At 46.5% G+C, this 16,611-nt stretch overlaps 1 protein-coding gene across 3 annotated transcripts in view; it reads left to right on the top strand.

The window, feature by feature from the left end:
- The first annotated feature begins 2,187 nt into the window (after positions 1-2,187).
- Positions 2,188-16,611, top strand: part of PAPPA (pappalysin 1) — a 179,916-nt gene continuing 165,492 nt past the window's right edge. For all 3 annotated transcript variants that reach the window (XR_011005673.1, XR_011005674.1, XM_068211463.1), the window contains exon 1: positions 2,188-3,097. Coding sequence is in view for 1 of the 3 variants with exons in the window: in XM_068211463.1 (XP_068067564.1) it covers positions 2,701-3,097 (397 nt within the window). In the remaining 2 variants the exon portion in view is untranslated. The remainder of the gene's footprint in view (positions 3,098-16,611) is intronic.

Below are 16,611 nucleotides of genomic sequence, written 5' to 3'. Positions count from 1 at the left end.
GTTTCAGTAATTTTCCTTGGTGATTTCAGCCAAATCGTGATGTACCTAAGAAATACCACAATTTCACAGAATTAGCTTTTTCTCCTGGAAAAACTAGGACCAGCATTATTTTAAGAGCCTCTTCCAGCCTCAGCATGTGCAGAGTTCCCAGGGACCTCGGAGGAGTTGTCATGTGGAGAAAGCAGTGTCCTGGCAGCAGGATTCCTCCTGGTTTAGCTCTTGCTGAAGTTGAACAGGTTCACTTGAAACTTTAGGGGTTTTTGTTGATTTGCAGTGTCCTCTATGAGCTAAGTTAGAACAGTGCAGTGCAGCACTTAGCTCTGATCTTAAATTGTTTCTGCCAAGCAGGCACAGAGACGGAAGTGTCTTTTTCATATCCCTGAGAGTTCTTCAGGACATTTATAAGAGTTTGTACCGTTTATTTCCCACTTAAATATTTCCTCTCAGTTGTTGAGAGGCTTAATGGCTTGGAGGTCTTGTATTATAAACTTTGTAGAAGCTACCAGTATTTTGTCTTTCTTGTAGGGAGAGCTGTAGTGGAGGGATGGGCTGGAGAATAGAGAGGGGCTCTAAGGCTGTGGTTCTGGTTGACTTCTGGTGGGACTTTGTGGATAAACCCAGCACCACTAAAAGTGCCAATCATGTGTCATGGAGTGTTCAAATTAGCAAGAAACTTAAAAATAACGTTTTTTTGGAAGACTTGTGAGCATGCAACAGACCTTTCTCATTGGAAAAAAATTGATTTTTGCTAGTGTTATAATGTATATTTTAAGTGGAAGTTGTCAGAACTAAGCAATGCTAACAGGGGAGCCTGCAGAAGCAGAAAGATACCAGTCCCAAGAAAACTCTGGTGCATGATTCCTGTTGAAAATATATGGGAAAGTAAGATGTGAAAATCATCAATTTAGAGATGGAAGAAGAGAATGATGTGAGTGGTTTGTGACTGGGTTTGGAGTGATTTAACTTGGTTTTGCTGGATTTTTTCAGAGGAGAGCAGTGGCCCGGACACTCCGTGAGCGCCACTGCCAAGTCATTTCCACTGATTAAGGACTTAGAAAAATCCGTTTTGTTGCCATCAGGGGGAGCTTTTGAGATCTTTCAAGAGTGAAAAAAATATTAAAAAAAAAAAAAAAAAAAAAAAAAAAAAAGAAAAGAGGAAAAAAAAAAGAAACGTCCCAGCTCAGAAACAGAGATCTACAAACCAGCAAGCAGCCAGGAGCTTACCTGTGGCTACAACCAAGCCAAGGAAACCAGGAGAGCTGAATTTCTTAGGCTGAAAATTAGCAATATTGAGAGAGGATTTTTTTATTCAAACCACCAATAAAATTAATAATTGATTTTTTTAAATCATTATTTCTAAAAAATAACCCAGGAGTCTTTGGAGCTCTCAAAAGCCAAATCCTACTCTGTTGCTACAGCTTCTGGAAGGCAAATGCTCTTCAAAAAGCTTCTCTCCTTTTAGCTCCTGATGATTCGATGGGGACCTTTGATGCAACATTTGGATTAGCTGCACACAACTGCACTGAGGGGGACCACAAAAGGGGGAGCCTGGCTGATTGCATAACTTTGAGAAAATAATAAGAGGAAAAGAAGGAATTAGAAAAAGAGAGAGAGAGGGAGTGGAAAAGAGAGAAAGAAAGAAAGCAATTAAAAAAAAATATCTGAGACTCAAGTTTCAAGACTCTTTATGTGCTGCAGAGGAGCATAAGGTTTACCAGCAAAGTGCAACGGGGAGTCTGAGAGGAGAAATAGCTTTCTCTTTTGCCAAGAAAAAAAAAAAAAAGGAATGTGTGTTTTGGACTGGACTGAGAAAGAAAGCTGGGGAGACTGCAAAAAGGGGGGTGCCGGATTTTTGTCACATTGATCCATTCATCTTGATTGTCTTCTTTAAAAAATAAATAAGGGGGGGGGGTGATAGGGGGAAAGAGAGGAAGAGAGGAAAAGAGGGGGGAAAAAGAAAACAGCAAAAGTGTTTGAACCTCTGGAGCTATCTGCTCCTTCAAGCTGATTGATTAGTCATGATCCCTGCAGTTTTAATGGGAATCATTCAATTGGGAAGGTGGAGCACCCTAGAGTAGATTAGCATATTCTTGTTTACTCATCTTCTGAGGGGCTTTTTCTCTTTTCTTTCATTTTGTGGAGAAGAAGGGAGGGGGGAGGCTGGGGGAAAGGAGGGGGTTGTGGCTTATGTTATAAAGGAGGCCAAAAAATAAATAGATGAGAGCATCTTTTGGGGGGAGGGAAATCAGTGGGTCTGAGTCTTGGAGAAAGCTGGGGGGTTGTTTTGGTTTTTTGTTTTGTTTTGAGTGTGTGTGAGTGTGTGTGTGTGTGGTTTTTTTTTAAGAAGAAAAAAAATAAAGGGAAGAAAATTCAGCAGAGAAAAGAAGAGAGAGAGGAGTTCCAGCTGTGGAGGAATAGAGGAGAAGAAGACAGATAGAGAAGGAAGAACAGAAATACATTTCAACCAAGAAGGAGTTTTGATTTATTTGATTTTTATTTGTTTTAAGGAGAAAAAAAAATCTATAAGCAGGAAAAAGAAAGAAAGAAAAAGAAAAAAAGAAAAGAAAAAGCAACTGAGAAGGGTTATAAAAAGAGCAAATACCAAGAAGGGTGAACAAGAGAAGAAAGTCAAGGCAAGGAGGAGCCCAAAGCTGGCAGATCGGGAGGATTTGCAGGGGAGAAGGGGGGGGAAGATTGGAAATGCAGCTCTGGAGTTTGCTGCTGCCTCTTGCGCTTCTCTGTACAGCCCTAGCCAGTGGACCCGAATGTGGGATGGACGAGCGCTCCCGCAGGGCACGAAGGGACACCAGGCACAGCCGCCAGCTCCTCCACACTGCCCCGGGCACCTGTGCCACCAGGTTAGCCCGAGGAAGGCGCTCCACTGCTGGGCTGGAGCCTGGGCATGTCCCCCGCAGGAGGCAACAGCGGGAGGTAAAGGACGAAGAGGAGTCCCTTACCCCGAGCAGGGCGCTCTATTTCAGTGGCCAAGGTGATCAGCTGCGGCTGAAGGCAGACGTTGAGCTGCCCCGAGATGCCTTCACTTTGCAAGTGTGGCTGAAAGCCGAAGGCGGACAGAGATCTCCGGCTGTCATTGCAGGTAGGTCTGGCCGTGCCTGTGGCTGCAGCATCCCCGCTCCGTGCCGGGAGCCGGCGGAGCGGGCGGCTGGAGGCGTGCGTGTGTCCGGGAGCGGGGTGTGCACACCCAGCCCCGCGGGAGTGCCCCGCGGCGCACGGGGGATGGCAGCGCCTCTGCCAGCACGCCGGGCTCGCCTTCGCCCCGCCAGATATTCCGGGAGATCCCGGAGCTCTGCGGACCGGCTGGAAGTGTAGGCTCGCAGGAAAAGTTATGTAAACTTTTGCATCGGGGAAATGGCAGTGCCCTGGGGTAGTTTCTGTCTTTCTGGGTGTGCGGATTGAGGTGCAGGTAGAAGAGGCAGCTCTTACGGTGGGGTTTTTGTCTAATTTTCAGGTTGGAAAACTGTAAGTAGAGCATTTGAAAGTGGCTTGTTTGTATGTATGGAAAGAAATGTATGTGACTGGTGTGTGGCTGCAAAGAAACGCATATCTAAGGTCCCCCTACGATTTCCTTGGTTTTATTGGCTTTTTAGTGTACTCCACTGTTCGCTCTTTAGATGCAGTGTTAGCATGTGGTTTCCAAAAAGCTATAAAGGAACTTTTTGGCTATTGTGAAACCTCAAATGAATCAAATGAGTTTATAAAGTTCCCAACCCCTCGACACTCAGCTACGGCTGGGACTCGCACTGCAGCTAGAGGATGTGTGGAGTATTTTTGTCTCCCCTTAGAAATGGCAAGTGTAACATCAATGATTCTAAGGTCAAACAGCCCCATAAAATCATTTAGTACTCAAAGCAGCTACCACTCTAAGCTGTCTGAGCTGGACAATAACAAGGAGTATTGCACTTTTCTTATTTAAATTTTATGAGCCCATCCTGAATTTGGGTCCCTCTCCCCGCGTTCGCTCCCTCTCCCCCTCCCTCCCTCCACCTCCCGCCCTTTCCCCGCTTTAGTGATAAAGTGCAGCGAAGTTGTCGTGAAATCGGATACTTTTCGGAGGGTTACAAACCCTTATAAATGTCGCCACATCCATCTTTGCTCTGAAGGAAGTCATAGAAAATGGAAATGCCCTTAAAAAAAAAAAAAAAAAGGAAACAAGTCAGAAACAGAAACGGGTATTGGGGGGCGGGGGGAAGACATGTTTTACAGTTCTTCTGGCAAGGAGATTCCCTGAAAGTACAAGGTTTCCATGTCCTAGGATGCCTTAAAGAGACAGGGAGGATTTCCCCTTTCCCTTTAAGTGGAGTCACTTCCTCGCAGGAGGCAGCGCTGCCTGTGCCGGCGGCGCGGCTGCCCCGCCAGCCCCGCTCGCTGTCCCCTGCCACCCTCCCTCCTGCCACATCCCCGGCTCCGCTGCCCCGTGCCTGACCGGCGCGGCTGCTGTCTCGCAAGAAAGTTGCTTTGTCCTAAAGAAAACAAAAAAACTGAGATTAACTCAGCCGTGCTTTTCCTTAACTTTCCCTAATCGCAGCTGCTCCGCTCGCTTGTGAGGAGGGAGACGCCGTTTGTGCGGGGTTGCCGGGGTGGGCAGGAGGTGCCGGGCATGGGCTGGTCCCGTGTGCCTTCAGAGCAGTGATTTCATAGGTGAACCACATTATTCCTTGATTTATTCCCCCTGGCTTTCTCACACTCTGCTCTTCTGGTTCCCAACCCTAACTTAAACCCCAGGGCTCAAAGTGCTTCCCTTTCAAGTTAGGAAAGGCAGAATTGGGGTTTACACAGATCTCATCGGTACCCAAACAGGGTCAGCGTATTTTTTAATGTGTTTAATCCAACACCTAGGACCCCATGTCCGTCTTTGGTGCAAGTATCTCTAATTCTCACGACAGGGAGCCTAGACAAACACACACAAAGATCATTTGTAGTAAAATACTTTAATTGGATGGGGGAGGTTAGGTTGTTGCCTGTATAAAACACTTGACCCATTTTATGCATGGAAATAACATTCCACTGTGAAAAATGAAGAGAAATGCCCCAGTTTTGCACCGTAGAGCTTCAGCTCAGCTCGGGAGGACTTTGTGATTTTTATTTTATTTTTAAGCTCCCCCTGCCCTCCTCGCACACACTCTTGAAGAGGAGCCAGGTTTGGCTCTGTGTGTAAACACCTGGAAGAGGTCCAAGAGGAACTCACTTGGAGTATCCTCTGCACACCACAGCCTCTCAGACCTGCAGCAAGCTTAGGGAGAGATTACGCTTCCCTCAATGAGGAAATCAAGGGTTCTGGCTGCCAAAACTCTTGGCTTTCACATTTTCAGTGTTTTGGGATGTGACAGACTGAGAAGCTCCATTCTGCTGTAGAATTTGCATCTGTAGGACCCCACTGAAATCAAGAGCCCATCTGGTTGTCTGGAGGGGAAGGGACTGGGGCACATATGCTGGCAGTGCCAGAAGTGAATTTCTCCTCAACTTTCGTCCCAGTTGCAAAGTGGGAAGCTGTGTAGCTGTACAGATGTGAGGGGAGGGGTGAGACTGACTGGAATACACCTCTTTTTCAGAGTTGCTCTTGTGTCTTCCCCTACTTTCTGCCCCCCACTTTCTGCCCGTGACGACTGCTCCCCTTTCACCACTCCCTGCTGGCATATAAGAAACTACTGCAAGTGGTACCAGAGGAGCCCCATGTGTGCCTATAGGGGAAACCTGTTGTGTCTGTTAAAAATCTCATGTAGGACCCAAGCTGTTATCAGCTTCTGTGCCTGAGCCCTGACATAACGGAGTTCTTCTGCTAATCCAGGCTACAGGAGTTTCTGTCTGGAGCCAACTCTCCTTACGTCACCCTCTGCTGCAGTATTCAATTTGTTTTCATAAATGGCTAATTTTACAGCGCTGTTAAGTGGGTTCGTCATTGTGCCGGGCCATGCCCTGTCTCTGATGAGAGGCAGTCCTGGTGCCAGGCTCTGCCAATTTTCACGCTGCTTGGCAGCGATGCTATTGCCGCCCTGTTTGACTCCACTGATATCTGCTCTGGCATTTGTCAGAGGAAAAGCTGTTGGGAAACTGGAAGTTTGACCCATTGATCTGCGTTACGCAAAAGCTCAGGAGCCCTGTCGGGGCTGGGCTGCGCTCCTCGGAGCGGCTCCCGCGGTGCGGCTCCCGGAGCAGCTCCGGCTCCTGCGCACTCGCCCTCCCTCCTTCCATCCCTCCTTCCATCCCTCCCTCCATCCCTCCCTCCCTCCCGGGCCGCAGAGTTCTCGGACAAACCCTGCTGGGATGTGCGCACCTAGGCACATCCCTCTTGTAAACACGCACATGTGCACGTGGAGTCACTCAGGGGCTTCGGGCACCTTCCCCCGCGCAGCCTGTGGATGCTGGTGCAGGAAAGGGTTAAGGTGGGGCTGTGCTGGGTTCGGTAATGCACACACACCATGCGAAATGAGGGGCTTCAAAGCGCTGCTGACCTTGCTGCTGCTGTAATCAAAGATGTTTCAGGTCCACTGTGAAAACTCAACCCCATCCTGAGAAACGGGATCCTCCCGAGTCCCTGTCAGGGTGTTTTCTGGGGTGTGGGGTGGCTCATGTTTTCACAGGAGGGAGATGTTGACTCTTTACTGGCTGGGAGCTGAGAGGAGCGGGATGAATGATCGGCAGCGGGAGCCGGAGTAAGAAGGCGTGCCTGTTCTGAAGAGTGAAAGTTTTTGTTTTGTTTTGTTTTGGTTTTGTTTTGGTTTTATTTTTTTCCCCCACTTCTTGGTTTCATTCCCTTCTGTCTCTATTCCTCAGCCTGCCAACAGGGAGCATGATCCCAACTTAATAAAGCTTCATATGTAAGGGAGTGCCTATGTTTTCCCAACTTCAGTCCTTGATGAACATAAAACTGCAGCGGAATCCAAAGGGAAAGAAAAGCCAAAATCAGCATGGTGGAGCTCACTTAAAGCCATAGCCTTTGCATGTAAGGGACTGAGAAACAGCCATGTGAGGGTCCAATAATTAGGCAATTATAAAGACGCTGCATAGGTCTAGTCCCTCTACAGAGTTAAAGAATACATGTTTATTTTGGGGAGTTGTTTCTTTCTGAAGTTTTGGACTCTGATATTGGTTTAATACACTTCAGGTAGAATCGGTGAGCTGGGTCCTATGTCCAGAGCTGATCCTCATGCTGGGTGTGCTGGGAAGTTGAGGATGTTTTCAGTAGACAGTTTACTCAGAGTTTGACTGGCATTAAAACAATAGGCAGGTAGATCACGTGGCATTTTCTATGGCCTGTTGTCTTTCAATTGTATGAACTTTCTGGTTGTGTTCTGTGATGAAGGACTACAGTGAAGGAGAAGTCAAATATAAAACTTGGAGTTCTGTTGTTTAATTAGTGCTGGCACTTTCCAGGTCGCAGGGTGCTGGCCGTGGTGGGCAGAGTGGAATTGCAGGAGCTGGAACACCTGCACAGATGTTCCTGCAAGGTGACGAGGGTCAAAAACACCATTGCTGAGGGGTGGGGGAAGTCGTGTGGGCTTGGCTTCCCTGTGGGTGGGTTCAAATGATTATCCACTTCATGACTATGGATCTGGATGTGGCTTGACTCATAGGTCACGGAACAGAATACCCTCACAGCTTGTCATTTACTAAATATTTGCATTTGAACAGCATATTTCCTTCAGCCTGTGGAAGCTGGGACAAAAATCAGAAACTGATTTTTCTTTCTATAACATTTCTAATTTAATCTGGTCTCATTCTTTTGACCAGCTACACTCTAGAGTCAGAACAGCACAGTTAGAAGAAAGCTGGGATTTTTTTTTCCCTTAAAGCACTTACATATTGGCTGCTCTAATTAATTAAATGGTAATAAAACAGTGAGGGCAATTTGACTCTGTGTGTGAAGGGTGGCAAATTTAGATTCCTAAATGGTGTATGGCTATCTCCTGTAGGCACAGGGCTGTGTCCCAGGCTGAGTTTGCCTCTCCAAGCTTCATTTCAGCCTGATTTATTTCAAGCCAGCCTGTTTCAGTTAGAACAACTCGAGTGAGGCAGAAAGCAAGCGGCAAGGATGGTGTTTGGAGAGAGAGCAGGAGCAGGGCTGTCCTCAGGGAGTGCTGGAGATGTCTGGAGGAGCGCAGAGCAGAGCTGTGCAGGGCGGGCTCGGTGCTGAGGACGAGGGGAAGCCCTTGGAGAGCCTTCGCACGCGAAGCCATCGCCAAAGCCAGCCCTGGGCGGCGTTAGAGCACCCTGGGAATCAGGCTGGAGCTGCTCTCCGGGCCCCCACTCCCACCCCACGTGGTGCCAGGAGGGGGTTGTAGGTGGCCAAGGGGTGCTGAGGCTGTGGCTGCACTGAGCACAGGTATCTCCTGTCAGCCCCAGCCACACGTGCCATGAGGAGGGATGAGCTTAAATCCCAAATCCCAGAGGGTTTCACTGATGCTGGCTCCCTGGGAACCCTAACCCAGGCCCTGCACACAGGTAGGTGCCACTTTCCAGTGCCAAATAGGTCTCTGCTTGCACAGCTGACCCAGGTGTTTGCTGAGGCAGCTCCATGGTCTTGGAGTTCACTCACCTTTGCCAAGGGTGGGAGAGACCCTTGGCTGAGCACATTGACCAGCAAAGATCCAAGTGCCAGTGGACACCTCGCTGGTCACTGGGACCTGACTCTGCTCACAGGCAGCCAGCTGAGGGGAGCAGGGATTTTTGGTGCAGAAATGCCTTCCTTGGAGCCTGGTCTGGCTCTGCCAGGACATGGGTCTGTCACAGGAGAGGTAAAGCTACCATGCATCCAGGAGCACCCTTAACTCAAAAGTATTTTGTGCCCTGGCAGCCCAGAAAGCCAATTGTGTCCTGGGGTGTGTCAGGAGCAGTCTGGGCACAGGGGGGATTGTGCCCCTGTGCCCTGTGCTCAGGTGACACCCCTGAGAAGCTGCAGGTGAGACCTGCAGAGCTTCCCCAGCCCTGCCCCAGCACAGGGAGGAGGAGCTGGAGCTGCTGGAGAGATCCAGAGGAGGCACCAGGGGATCAGAGGGATGGAGCAGCTCTGGGATTGTTCAGCCTGGAGGAGAGAAGCTTTGGGGTGGCCTCAGTGTGGCTTTTCAGTGCCTGGAGAGGCACAAGAGAGCTGGACAGGGACTTCTGACAAAGGCCTGGAGTGTCAGGACAAGAGGGAACGGCTTCACACTGAAAGAGAATAGGTTTGGATCAGATGTTAGGAAGGAATTCTCCCCTGGGAGGGTGGTAAGACCCTAGCACAGGGTGCCCAGAGCAGCTGTGGCTGCCCCTGGATCCCTGGCAGTGCCCAAGGCCAGGCTGGACAGGGTTTGGAGCAGCCTGGGACAGTGGAAGTGTCCCTGCCCATGGCAGAGGGTGGAATGAGATGGCTTTTAAAGGTCCCTTCCAACCCCAAACATTTTATGAAAAATATTCCGGGACCAACATGGTTTAGGTACTCTCAAGGCCACAGGATTAACCAAGTGCTTTCACATTGGATTTTCATGCTGGCCTGAGCCAGGGAAAAAAAAAAAAAGAGCCAAAGTATAGTGTCTTTTTTCAAAAAGACATATTGAAAAAACAAAAATAAACCCTTCCATGACCGGGGTCAACTGAAATGCTCCCATATAATAGTTTTGCTTCTAATTTTATCTGTTGCTTTTTCAGCTCCCCTTTTCTTTTCTCCAATAAAAATTACAGGAGCAGAAGCAGAGGAGGGACCACCTGGGTTGCCAAATTCAGTCCCCTGCAGTGTCAGGGACATAACAGCAGATAATTAGTCCAAACATTCACAGAAAATCCACTTTGCAGGTTCTGATATAGCACAGGCCACAGAAGATTTCCCAGTGCTCTACTATAAACCAAAGCTCTTTAGCTAAGACTGAGTCACCATTTTAATGTAAGACAGGAAAAGAGAAGGACAGATCGACAACATCTTAAGTACCTAAAATCCAAAACATTGGTTTAGAAAACTGTTAAGTATGAGAAAGAAAAACATTGGCTGGTAAAAGGTATCAGCTTTGTTATTTTCAGAGAGTTAAAATGAATCAGGTGTTTTGACAGTTATGAAACTTCTATTGGAATTTTAAGTTGGAATATTTGCCAGAACTGATCCTTTCCCACAGATAGTCTGTTTTGATTAATTTCCCCTTTTCCTGAGAAAAATATTTTATCAAACATTTCCCTCCCTTCTCTGGTCTTAGCCTGTGTGGCAGTTCCTACATCCCTACAGTTGTACTCGGAATGAATGCTTTATTGTGTTTTTACTTCTTTGCATCTTACGTTTCAGATGATTTAGTAATTGCATCAGAAAATACTTGTTTGATCAAAATCCTCTATGTTTTTTCTCTCAAGTGTATCAGCAAGTCTAATATAATCTTTTTCTTCATTTACCCTCCTCTCTCAATGCTACCAGTTTTTCCATCTAGTACTGTTTACATGGGCAGTGTATGTTAATCTTCCTATTTCATAAATGCAAAATATAATGGGCTCTTCTACTGCCTGGGTTCTGGGCATTTGCTTCATGCATTCTTCTGGGCACAGTTGCTGTGCTGTGCATTTTGTTTCTTCGTTTTCCCAAAAAAGAGGCTTCTGAAGGTGAAGATGTAGCTTTTCCCTGACCTCACCCTTCAATTTCTCTGTGCCTATTTCCCCACCTGGGGGTTGCTGACATCTGGATATGATTCTTGATTTTATTTCACCTTTCTGTGGAGAAGGAATACTTGATTGTTGTGCTATTTTCTCTGTCTCTCCATATTTCCCTTCATTTTCTCTGCTGTGAGCATGCATGCATACACACACACCATTTCCAAAGCCCCTTTGATTTTCTTCCCAGATCAATAGAGCATTTAAACTCCAATGATCAAGGAGGAGCAGCTTGTTTATTTCCCCACATATCCTGACACAAGTGGCACATCTTGTAAACTGCTTTGATTTGATGTTAGTGCCTATTATAAAGTTTACTCTCCCCAAAGCCATCCATGAAGTTCAAGTACTCTTACTTTGAGCAGGAGCAGAGCAGAACTCAAAAAGGCAAGGTAAAAAGAGAACAGGAATGAAAAATCTTACCACAGAAATTTGCTTTCTGCTGTCCTCATTGACAATAATCAGAACAATTTGAGGACTGTTGAGTATCCATAAGTTTGGCAGCACCAAGTGAGGGTACCTTGTGCATCACAGTCAAAAGTGAACAAATATGAATACAGGTCAATTAGCCCTTGGCAGAACAGGGCTGTGGTTACACAGGAAGCATGGACTTGATCCTAAACCTGGTCAAGATCATGAAAAATACCACTGAGCTTGGCTGAATCTGGCAAAGGCTATGATTTCAGAGAGTTTTCCATACCCCTTCTCTACAGCCTGGACCTGTCTGTGGTCCTTGCTTCAGTATCCTTTATTTTGTAGACTTTTTTTGCTTTAGACATGAGAGAAGAAAAACTGTGAAGCCCTAACATCAGAGAAAGGGGACATGTTTATTTGGTTTTGCTGTACTCCAAATCTCAATTTGGCCTCTGTCTCTTTCAACCTTTCTTCTTTTTTTTCCCCGCCTCTATTTTTTCCCTTTTATTTTCTTAACGTTAAAATCTCCCCTATTCCAAACCCACTCTCCCATTTTCTGTTCTGCAGGGTGATGTAATTGTGTGACTTTCCCATCCAATCCCTTCACCCTCTCTTATCACCATCCTAGCCTTAGTTTTTCCCCTACTGTCTGGTGTCCTTGATTCCCCTGCTTTCCCTCCTTCCCTCTCTGCACATTCGCTGCTTTCCCGCTCCTTTCCCGTCGTCTGTGCTGCAGGAGGGTGGTGTCCCCTCCGAGGGTGGCCACAGGTTGGTGGCTTTGGCCAGCTGGTGTTGGAAGCGCTGTGGGAACACAGGGTAAGCAGGCAGTGTGCTTGTGTGCTCAGCCAGGCTCACGGGCTCGCCTATTTTCTGGGAATTATTGATATTGTTCTGTTTAATATCCATCCTCGCCGTGCACAAACAAGGAGCGAGCGCTCGCTCTCACAGAGAGGGAGTGAGGGGGAAGTGAAACTGAGAAGCATCTGGAGTTGGCCTGGTGAAGCAGCAGCTGAGAGATATGATACCAGCTCATGAAAGCAAAAGAATTGCTGTGTTAGAGAAACAAACCACTCTGTTCTGTGCTGGGCACCTCCTGGGGCCTGGTGGGCTCTCGAGTCTTCCTTTTGGGTGATATTTAAGGCTTTTTTATCTCTTCTCCTTCCTCCTCTCTGTCGTGTTTTTCCTCCTTTTCTTTATCTAATTTATTGTCTCTCTGTTTGCTTTAAATCACTTTCCCATATGGATTTCTCTCTTCTGACCCATCTTCCCCTCCCTCATCTGATTCCCAGGAGTCATCTGTCGTCATGGAACTGGGAGAAGAGCAGCCCTGTTCTCGACACCGAGCATCAGCTGCAGGCTCCTTTCCTCCTTCATTCTCTTCCTTGTCTGTTCTCTGCTGTTAGTGTTGGAAACATATTCACAAAGATCATCCACTGGATTGAGGAAACAGATTTTATCACCATATTTTGTTTGTTTTATTTAAGTCAGGGGATGAAATGGAGAGGAAAGTCTTTGCTGTTACCAGTGTTACTTAGTTTTGAATGGAGTTTTTTCCTCCTATACTAATGTATCCTAGTGCTGTTATTTTTCTTTATCTTTGCAGCAAGATTATGGTTTTATAGTCTTGAACTTGCCACAAAACTTTCTGCTGCTGATGGTGATAAATCTCAGGTGTGAGAGAACACATCCCTTAAAATCAGGGAAATTGAGGAATGGAGGGATGCTCTGACTTGTCCTGGATGTGGCAGTGTGCTGGTGACAAAGTCAGTAATCAAACCCATCAGCAGCTCTTTTGTTACATTTTATTATTGGTTTTTAGGGATGTTGATGATTATTCCTCAGCTGAGATTGTTTTCCATGTGGACTCACATGCCCTAATTCCTGTAGGATATTTCCTTGTAGCTGTTGATGGTTCTTGAGTGGATAATGGCAGTACTGAGCCAGTGGTGATGATGGAGTCTGTCACCTACCATGTGACATCTTTCTGGTGACAACACAGGGGCTGGGGGAAGAAGGCACTTGCAATTTGTGACATGAGCTCTTTGGAGATGACAGAAAATCAGATGGTCTGGAATTCATGTTTCTGAGCCAGACACACTGGTGATGGTTGAATCTGCAAAAATTATTGCATTTCTCAGATGGAACAGTGTGTGCAGCCCCCAATGGGAAAGAAAAACAAATATCAGCAAAGCACCTTAGTTCAGAGTACTCCAATTTAAATTGGAATATTTTGATATTTTTTATCTGTCTGCACATTGATTATTGTACTGACTTGCTGAAATGGCTTGTAAAACATAGAAGTTGTAACTGCTTATCTTCTTAGGAAATGCTGAAAATCTGCCTCTGTATATCTCAGGTTATTAAATTAAGGACAAGATCAACTCCATAAATCTTACCCCATAGTTAAATACAGGCCAGGTGAGAGGTTGCAGAAGGGGGCCCAGGGGATTTTTGGGGAGGGATCACCACCCAGTGCACACCCTCGTGGCTGAACAGCCAGTGTTTCTGTCAGGAGCATCACCAGGGAGGCTGTTCATCCACTCCACGGGAGTTTGTTCTGAATGAAGCAGCATCTGTGCTTGTAAAGTCTGAGGTGCTAAATTTGAAATCTGGAGCTTGCATTACTACTGTCTTACATGTCATCTGTCTTGTGGATAAACAGAGCAGCCTCTTGGAGGTCAAAACAGCACCTTTCACCAGTGATAATTTAATGAGAATTATTTTCAGTGTAAACTAGACAAGAATTGGAAGCCTCCTGTGCTGTAGCTCGTGAATGGAGATGTTCAGGGAGAAAAGGAGTACTGGGAGAAAAAGCAAATGTTAACTAAATGGATTACACACACAGTTTTGAAACATACTTGGCAGAGGGAAGGGCGAGCAATACAAGCCAGATTCTGCTGTTGAACACACCAATGTAAACCTAGAGTAACTCCTTTGGAGAGGAAGTCAGGGAGGGGGGCTGCTCCAGACCTGTGAATGTGTAGAATTTGGGGCAGAGACAGAGGGCATGCAATGGGGAAACTTACCAAGCTGAGAGGTGAACGTTGTGGAGAACAACCTCCAACCACCGTCACCGCTCTTGGTGGTTTTATTTGGGTGTGTAATGGTTATGGTGATGCAGTGGGAAACATTTGTACAATGTGGGGTTGTTTTTGCTTTTTGAAGTATTTTCTGCATATACCTATATCGTAATCCCTCCAGACTATGGAACTGGGCCATGTACCAGTGTTACAGTGAGCCCTTTGTGTTTCCGGCAACAAACACTCCTGAACTCTGCTCTCCAGGCTTGTGGCCTAAACTCCTTCACCCCCGCCCGTACTGTCCCATCTCCAGCAATAATATTCCCTCCTCTGTTTATAAACAAACACCCTCAGAGGAAGTTCACGGGAAGAAAAGTTAGTTAGTGAAAATCAACCACGCACCCAGGCCCGGGCTGTGGGTTGGAGCCAGCAGGGTTGCTGGATGTTTCCTACCCTGCATCTGCTTGTAGGAGATTCTTTGATGAGATGTTTGCCTGTCCAACTCTGTGTCTTCCTCATCTTTTCCCATCGTTGTGGAAAATATAAAAGAAGCGGGGAAAAATTGTGGTCTCCGTTTGCTTTGAAATCAGCATGGACAGCATTTGGGAACCTCAAGCAGGAAGGTTGACTTCAGTAACCATGTAGATTTTCTTCTTGGTAAATCCACTGATTCTGTCTGTTTTGTTGTTGTTGTTGTTTTAACATCAAAATCTAGATTCTGGCTCCTGGCAAAACTGTTGCTCTTGAGTTGCGCAAAGGCTGTAAAAGGACTAAAATAGCCCAAAGGATAATTGTCCACTATAGTCTGAGCACAGGGCTGATGGTACATCTGGTGTTGCACACCATTCTCACAGAACCACCCCTCAGGAGGTAGGAGTGAGCAGGGCCCAGGGGAGTGGGTAACACGGGACTGTGGTCATCATGGGCATGAGCAAAGCATGGTAATGGTGCCAGCAGCTGGAAAATACAGAATGTTTTTTGACTTGTTCCAGAGGTCCCACAAATCTCTGACAGCAAAGGAGCAACTGAATAAATAGTCCATTTTCTTGTGGCTGCTTCTGGCTTGTGTCTTTAGCACTGCACCTTGGTCTCAGGCACAAGGTGAGTGGATTAGATGTTTGTTTCCTTCCAGGAGATAATTGGATCCTCTAATAAGTCTTTCTGGCCACTCAAAATGCACAGGAAGATCATCAGATATAGGAAAGCTCTGGCAGTAAGGGAGGCAGCCTGGTCAGGGCCGTGGTTCTTCACTTGGGCAGAGGTGGGGTGTCAATGCAGGGCTCGTGCCACCGTTCCAGGCTCCCTCTCTTCCATAAGGAGTGTGTTTGGTTTGGAATTCGGGGCTAAGGGAGCTTTTACAGATATAATAGATGTGGAAGCTGTGGTCCCACTTTTAGTTCTAAGAGCCTCAAAGTTTTAGAAGTGTACTACAAAAGTCCAGTGCTGACAGAATCTCCATACCTTAAAATGGGATGGTTTAAAATAGTCTTATCTACTGCTTTGCTTTTTTTTTTTTTTTTTTTTTTTTTTTTTTTTTTTTTTTGAAAGAGTAGTTTCTCTTACTGAACAAATATTTTCTGTCAAGTCTTATCTGTAAGGCTACCCCAGTGTGGTCTCTCCACCTCCCATCCCAATGGGGGAAGAAAATCAGAGGTGAGCATTTTGCATTGCAGTGCAGCACGGACAGAGTTTATCAATTGTTGCACAATCCCTTTGCCTGCGAGCAGGTTAAATAAAGGAGCAGGGTGGAGCAGTGGTGGGAATGGACCTGATTTATACTGGTGAGCTTCCTCCAAGAATTCCAGCATAACCATCAACAGTTTCTCCTCGCAGGAAAGTTGAGCAATTCATTCTTACCCTTTGAGGAATTCTGAATTATTGAAGAGCAGAGGATCTTCTGCTGGGAAAGGCTGGAATTCCCCGCAGTCCTCTTGCTGGGAATGGTTTAATCAGAGAGACTGTTTACATTCTGTGTCTCAGCAGAGGCAATGCTCAAACGGCAGTGGTCTTCAACTGGGCGCTGTAGCATGGGGGTTATATTTTATTTTGTTTTAAACATCGGCATACCACCAGTTTTACTGGGAAATGGCCATCTGCAAACACCTGCAGGCTCCATGGAACAGGCCAGAGAGGGAAGCAACAGCAGCTGCATCTCACAGAGGCAAAATGAGACAGCAAGGGGACCATGTTTCTTCTCCAGAGGTTTCTGCAGGGCTGGGATTTGTAAGCAAAGGTGAGCTGGGAGCACTTGCACTCCTGGAAGAAGAGACCTTTCAGCAGGAGGAGGCTGAATGTTGGTCCAGACTCTTCTCTGAGCCTCAAACACTGATGGTAGAGGCAGAGAAGCAAAAGTCTTTTTGCCAAAACCTTGTGTTTTGCCTCACACTGTGAAGGCCAAACTGTTCTGTGAACAGTTTCTGTGCTCTCAGACTTAAGAGGGCTCAGACTGAATGAAATGGGAGTTATGTATTCCATGAGGGAGAGAAGAAGGAAATGAGATTAGGACAGTTCTCCCTACCACCTCCCAAATCTCCACTCCCTCAGGAGGAACATCTTT

This window comes from Anomalospiza imberbis, chromosome 21, assembly GCF_031753505.1.
Source record: "Anomalospiza imberbis isolate Cuckoo-Finch-1a 21T00152 chromosome 21, ASM3175350v1, whole genome shotgun sequence".
In the NCBI taxonomy this organism is placed as follows: domain Eukaryota; kingdom Metazoa; phylum Chordata; class Aves; order Passeriformes; family Viduidae; genus Anomalospiza; species Anomalospiza imberbis.
The sequence above is the reverse complement of the archived record's forward strand: the minus strand, read 5'-3'. Positions and strand labels throughout refer to the sequence as shown.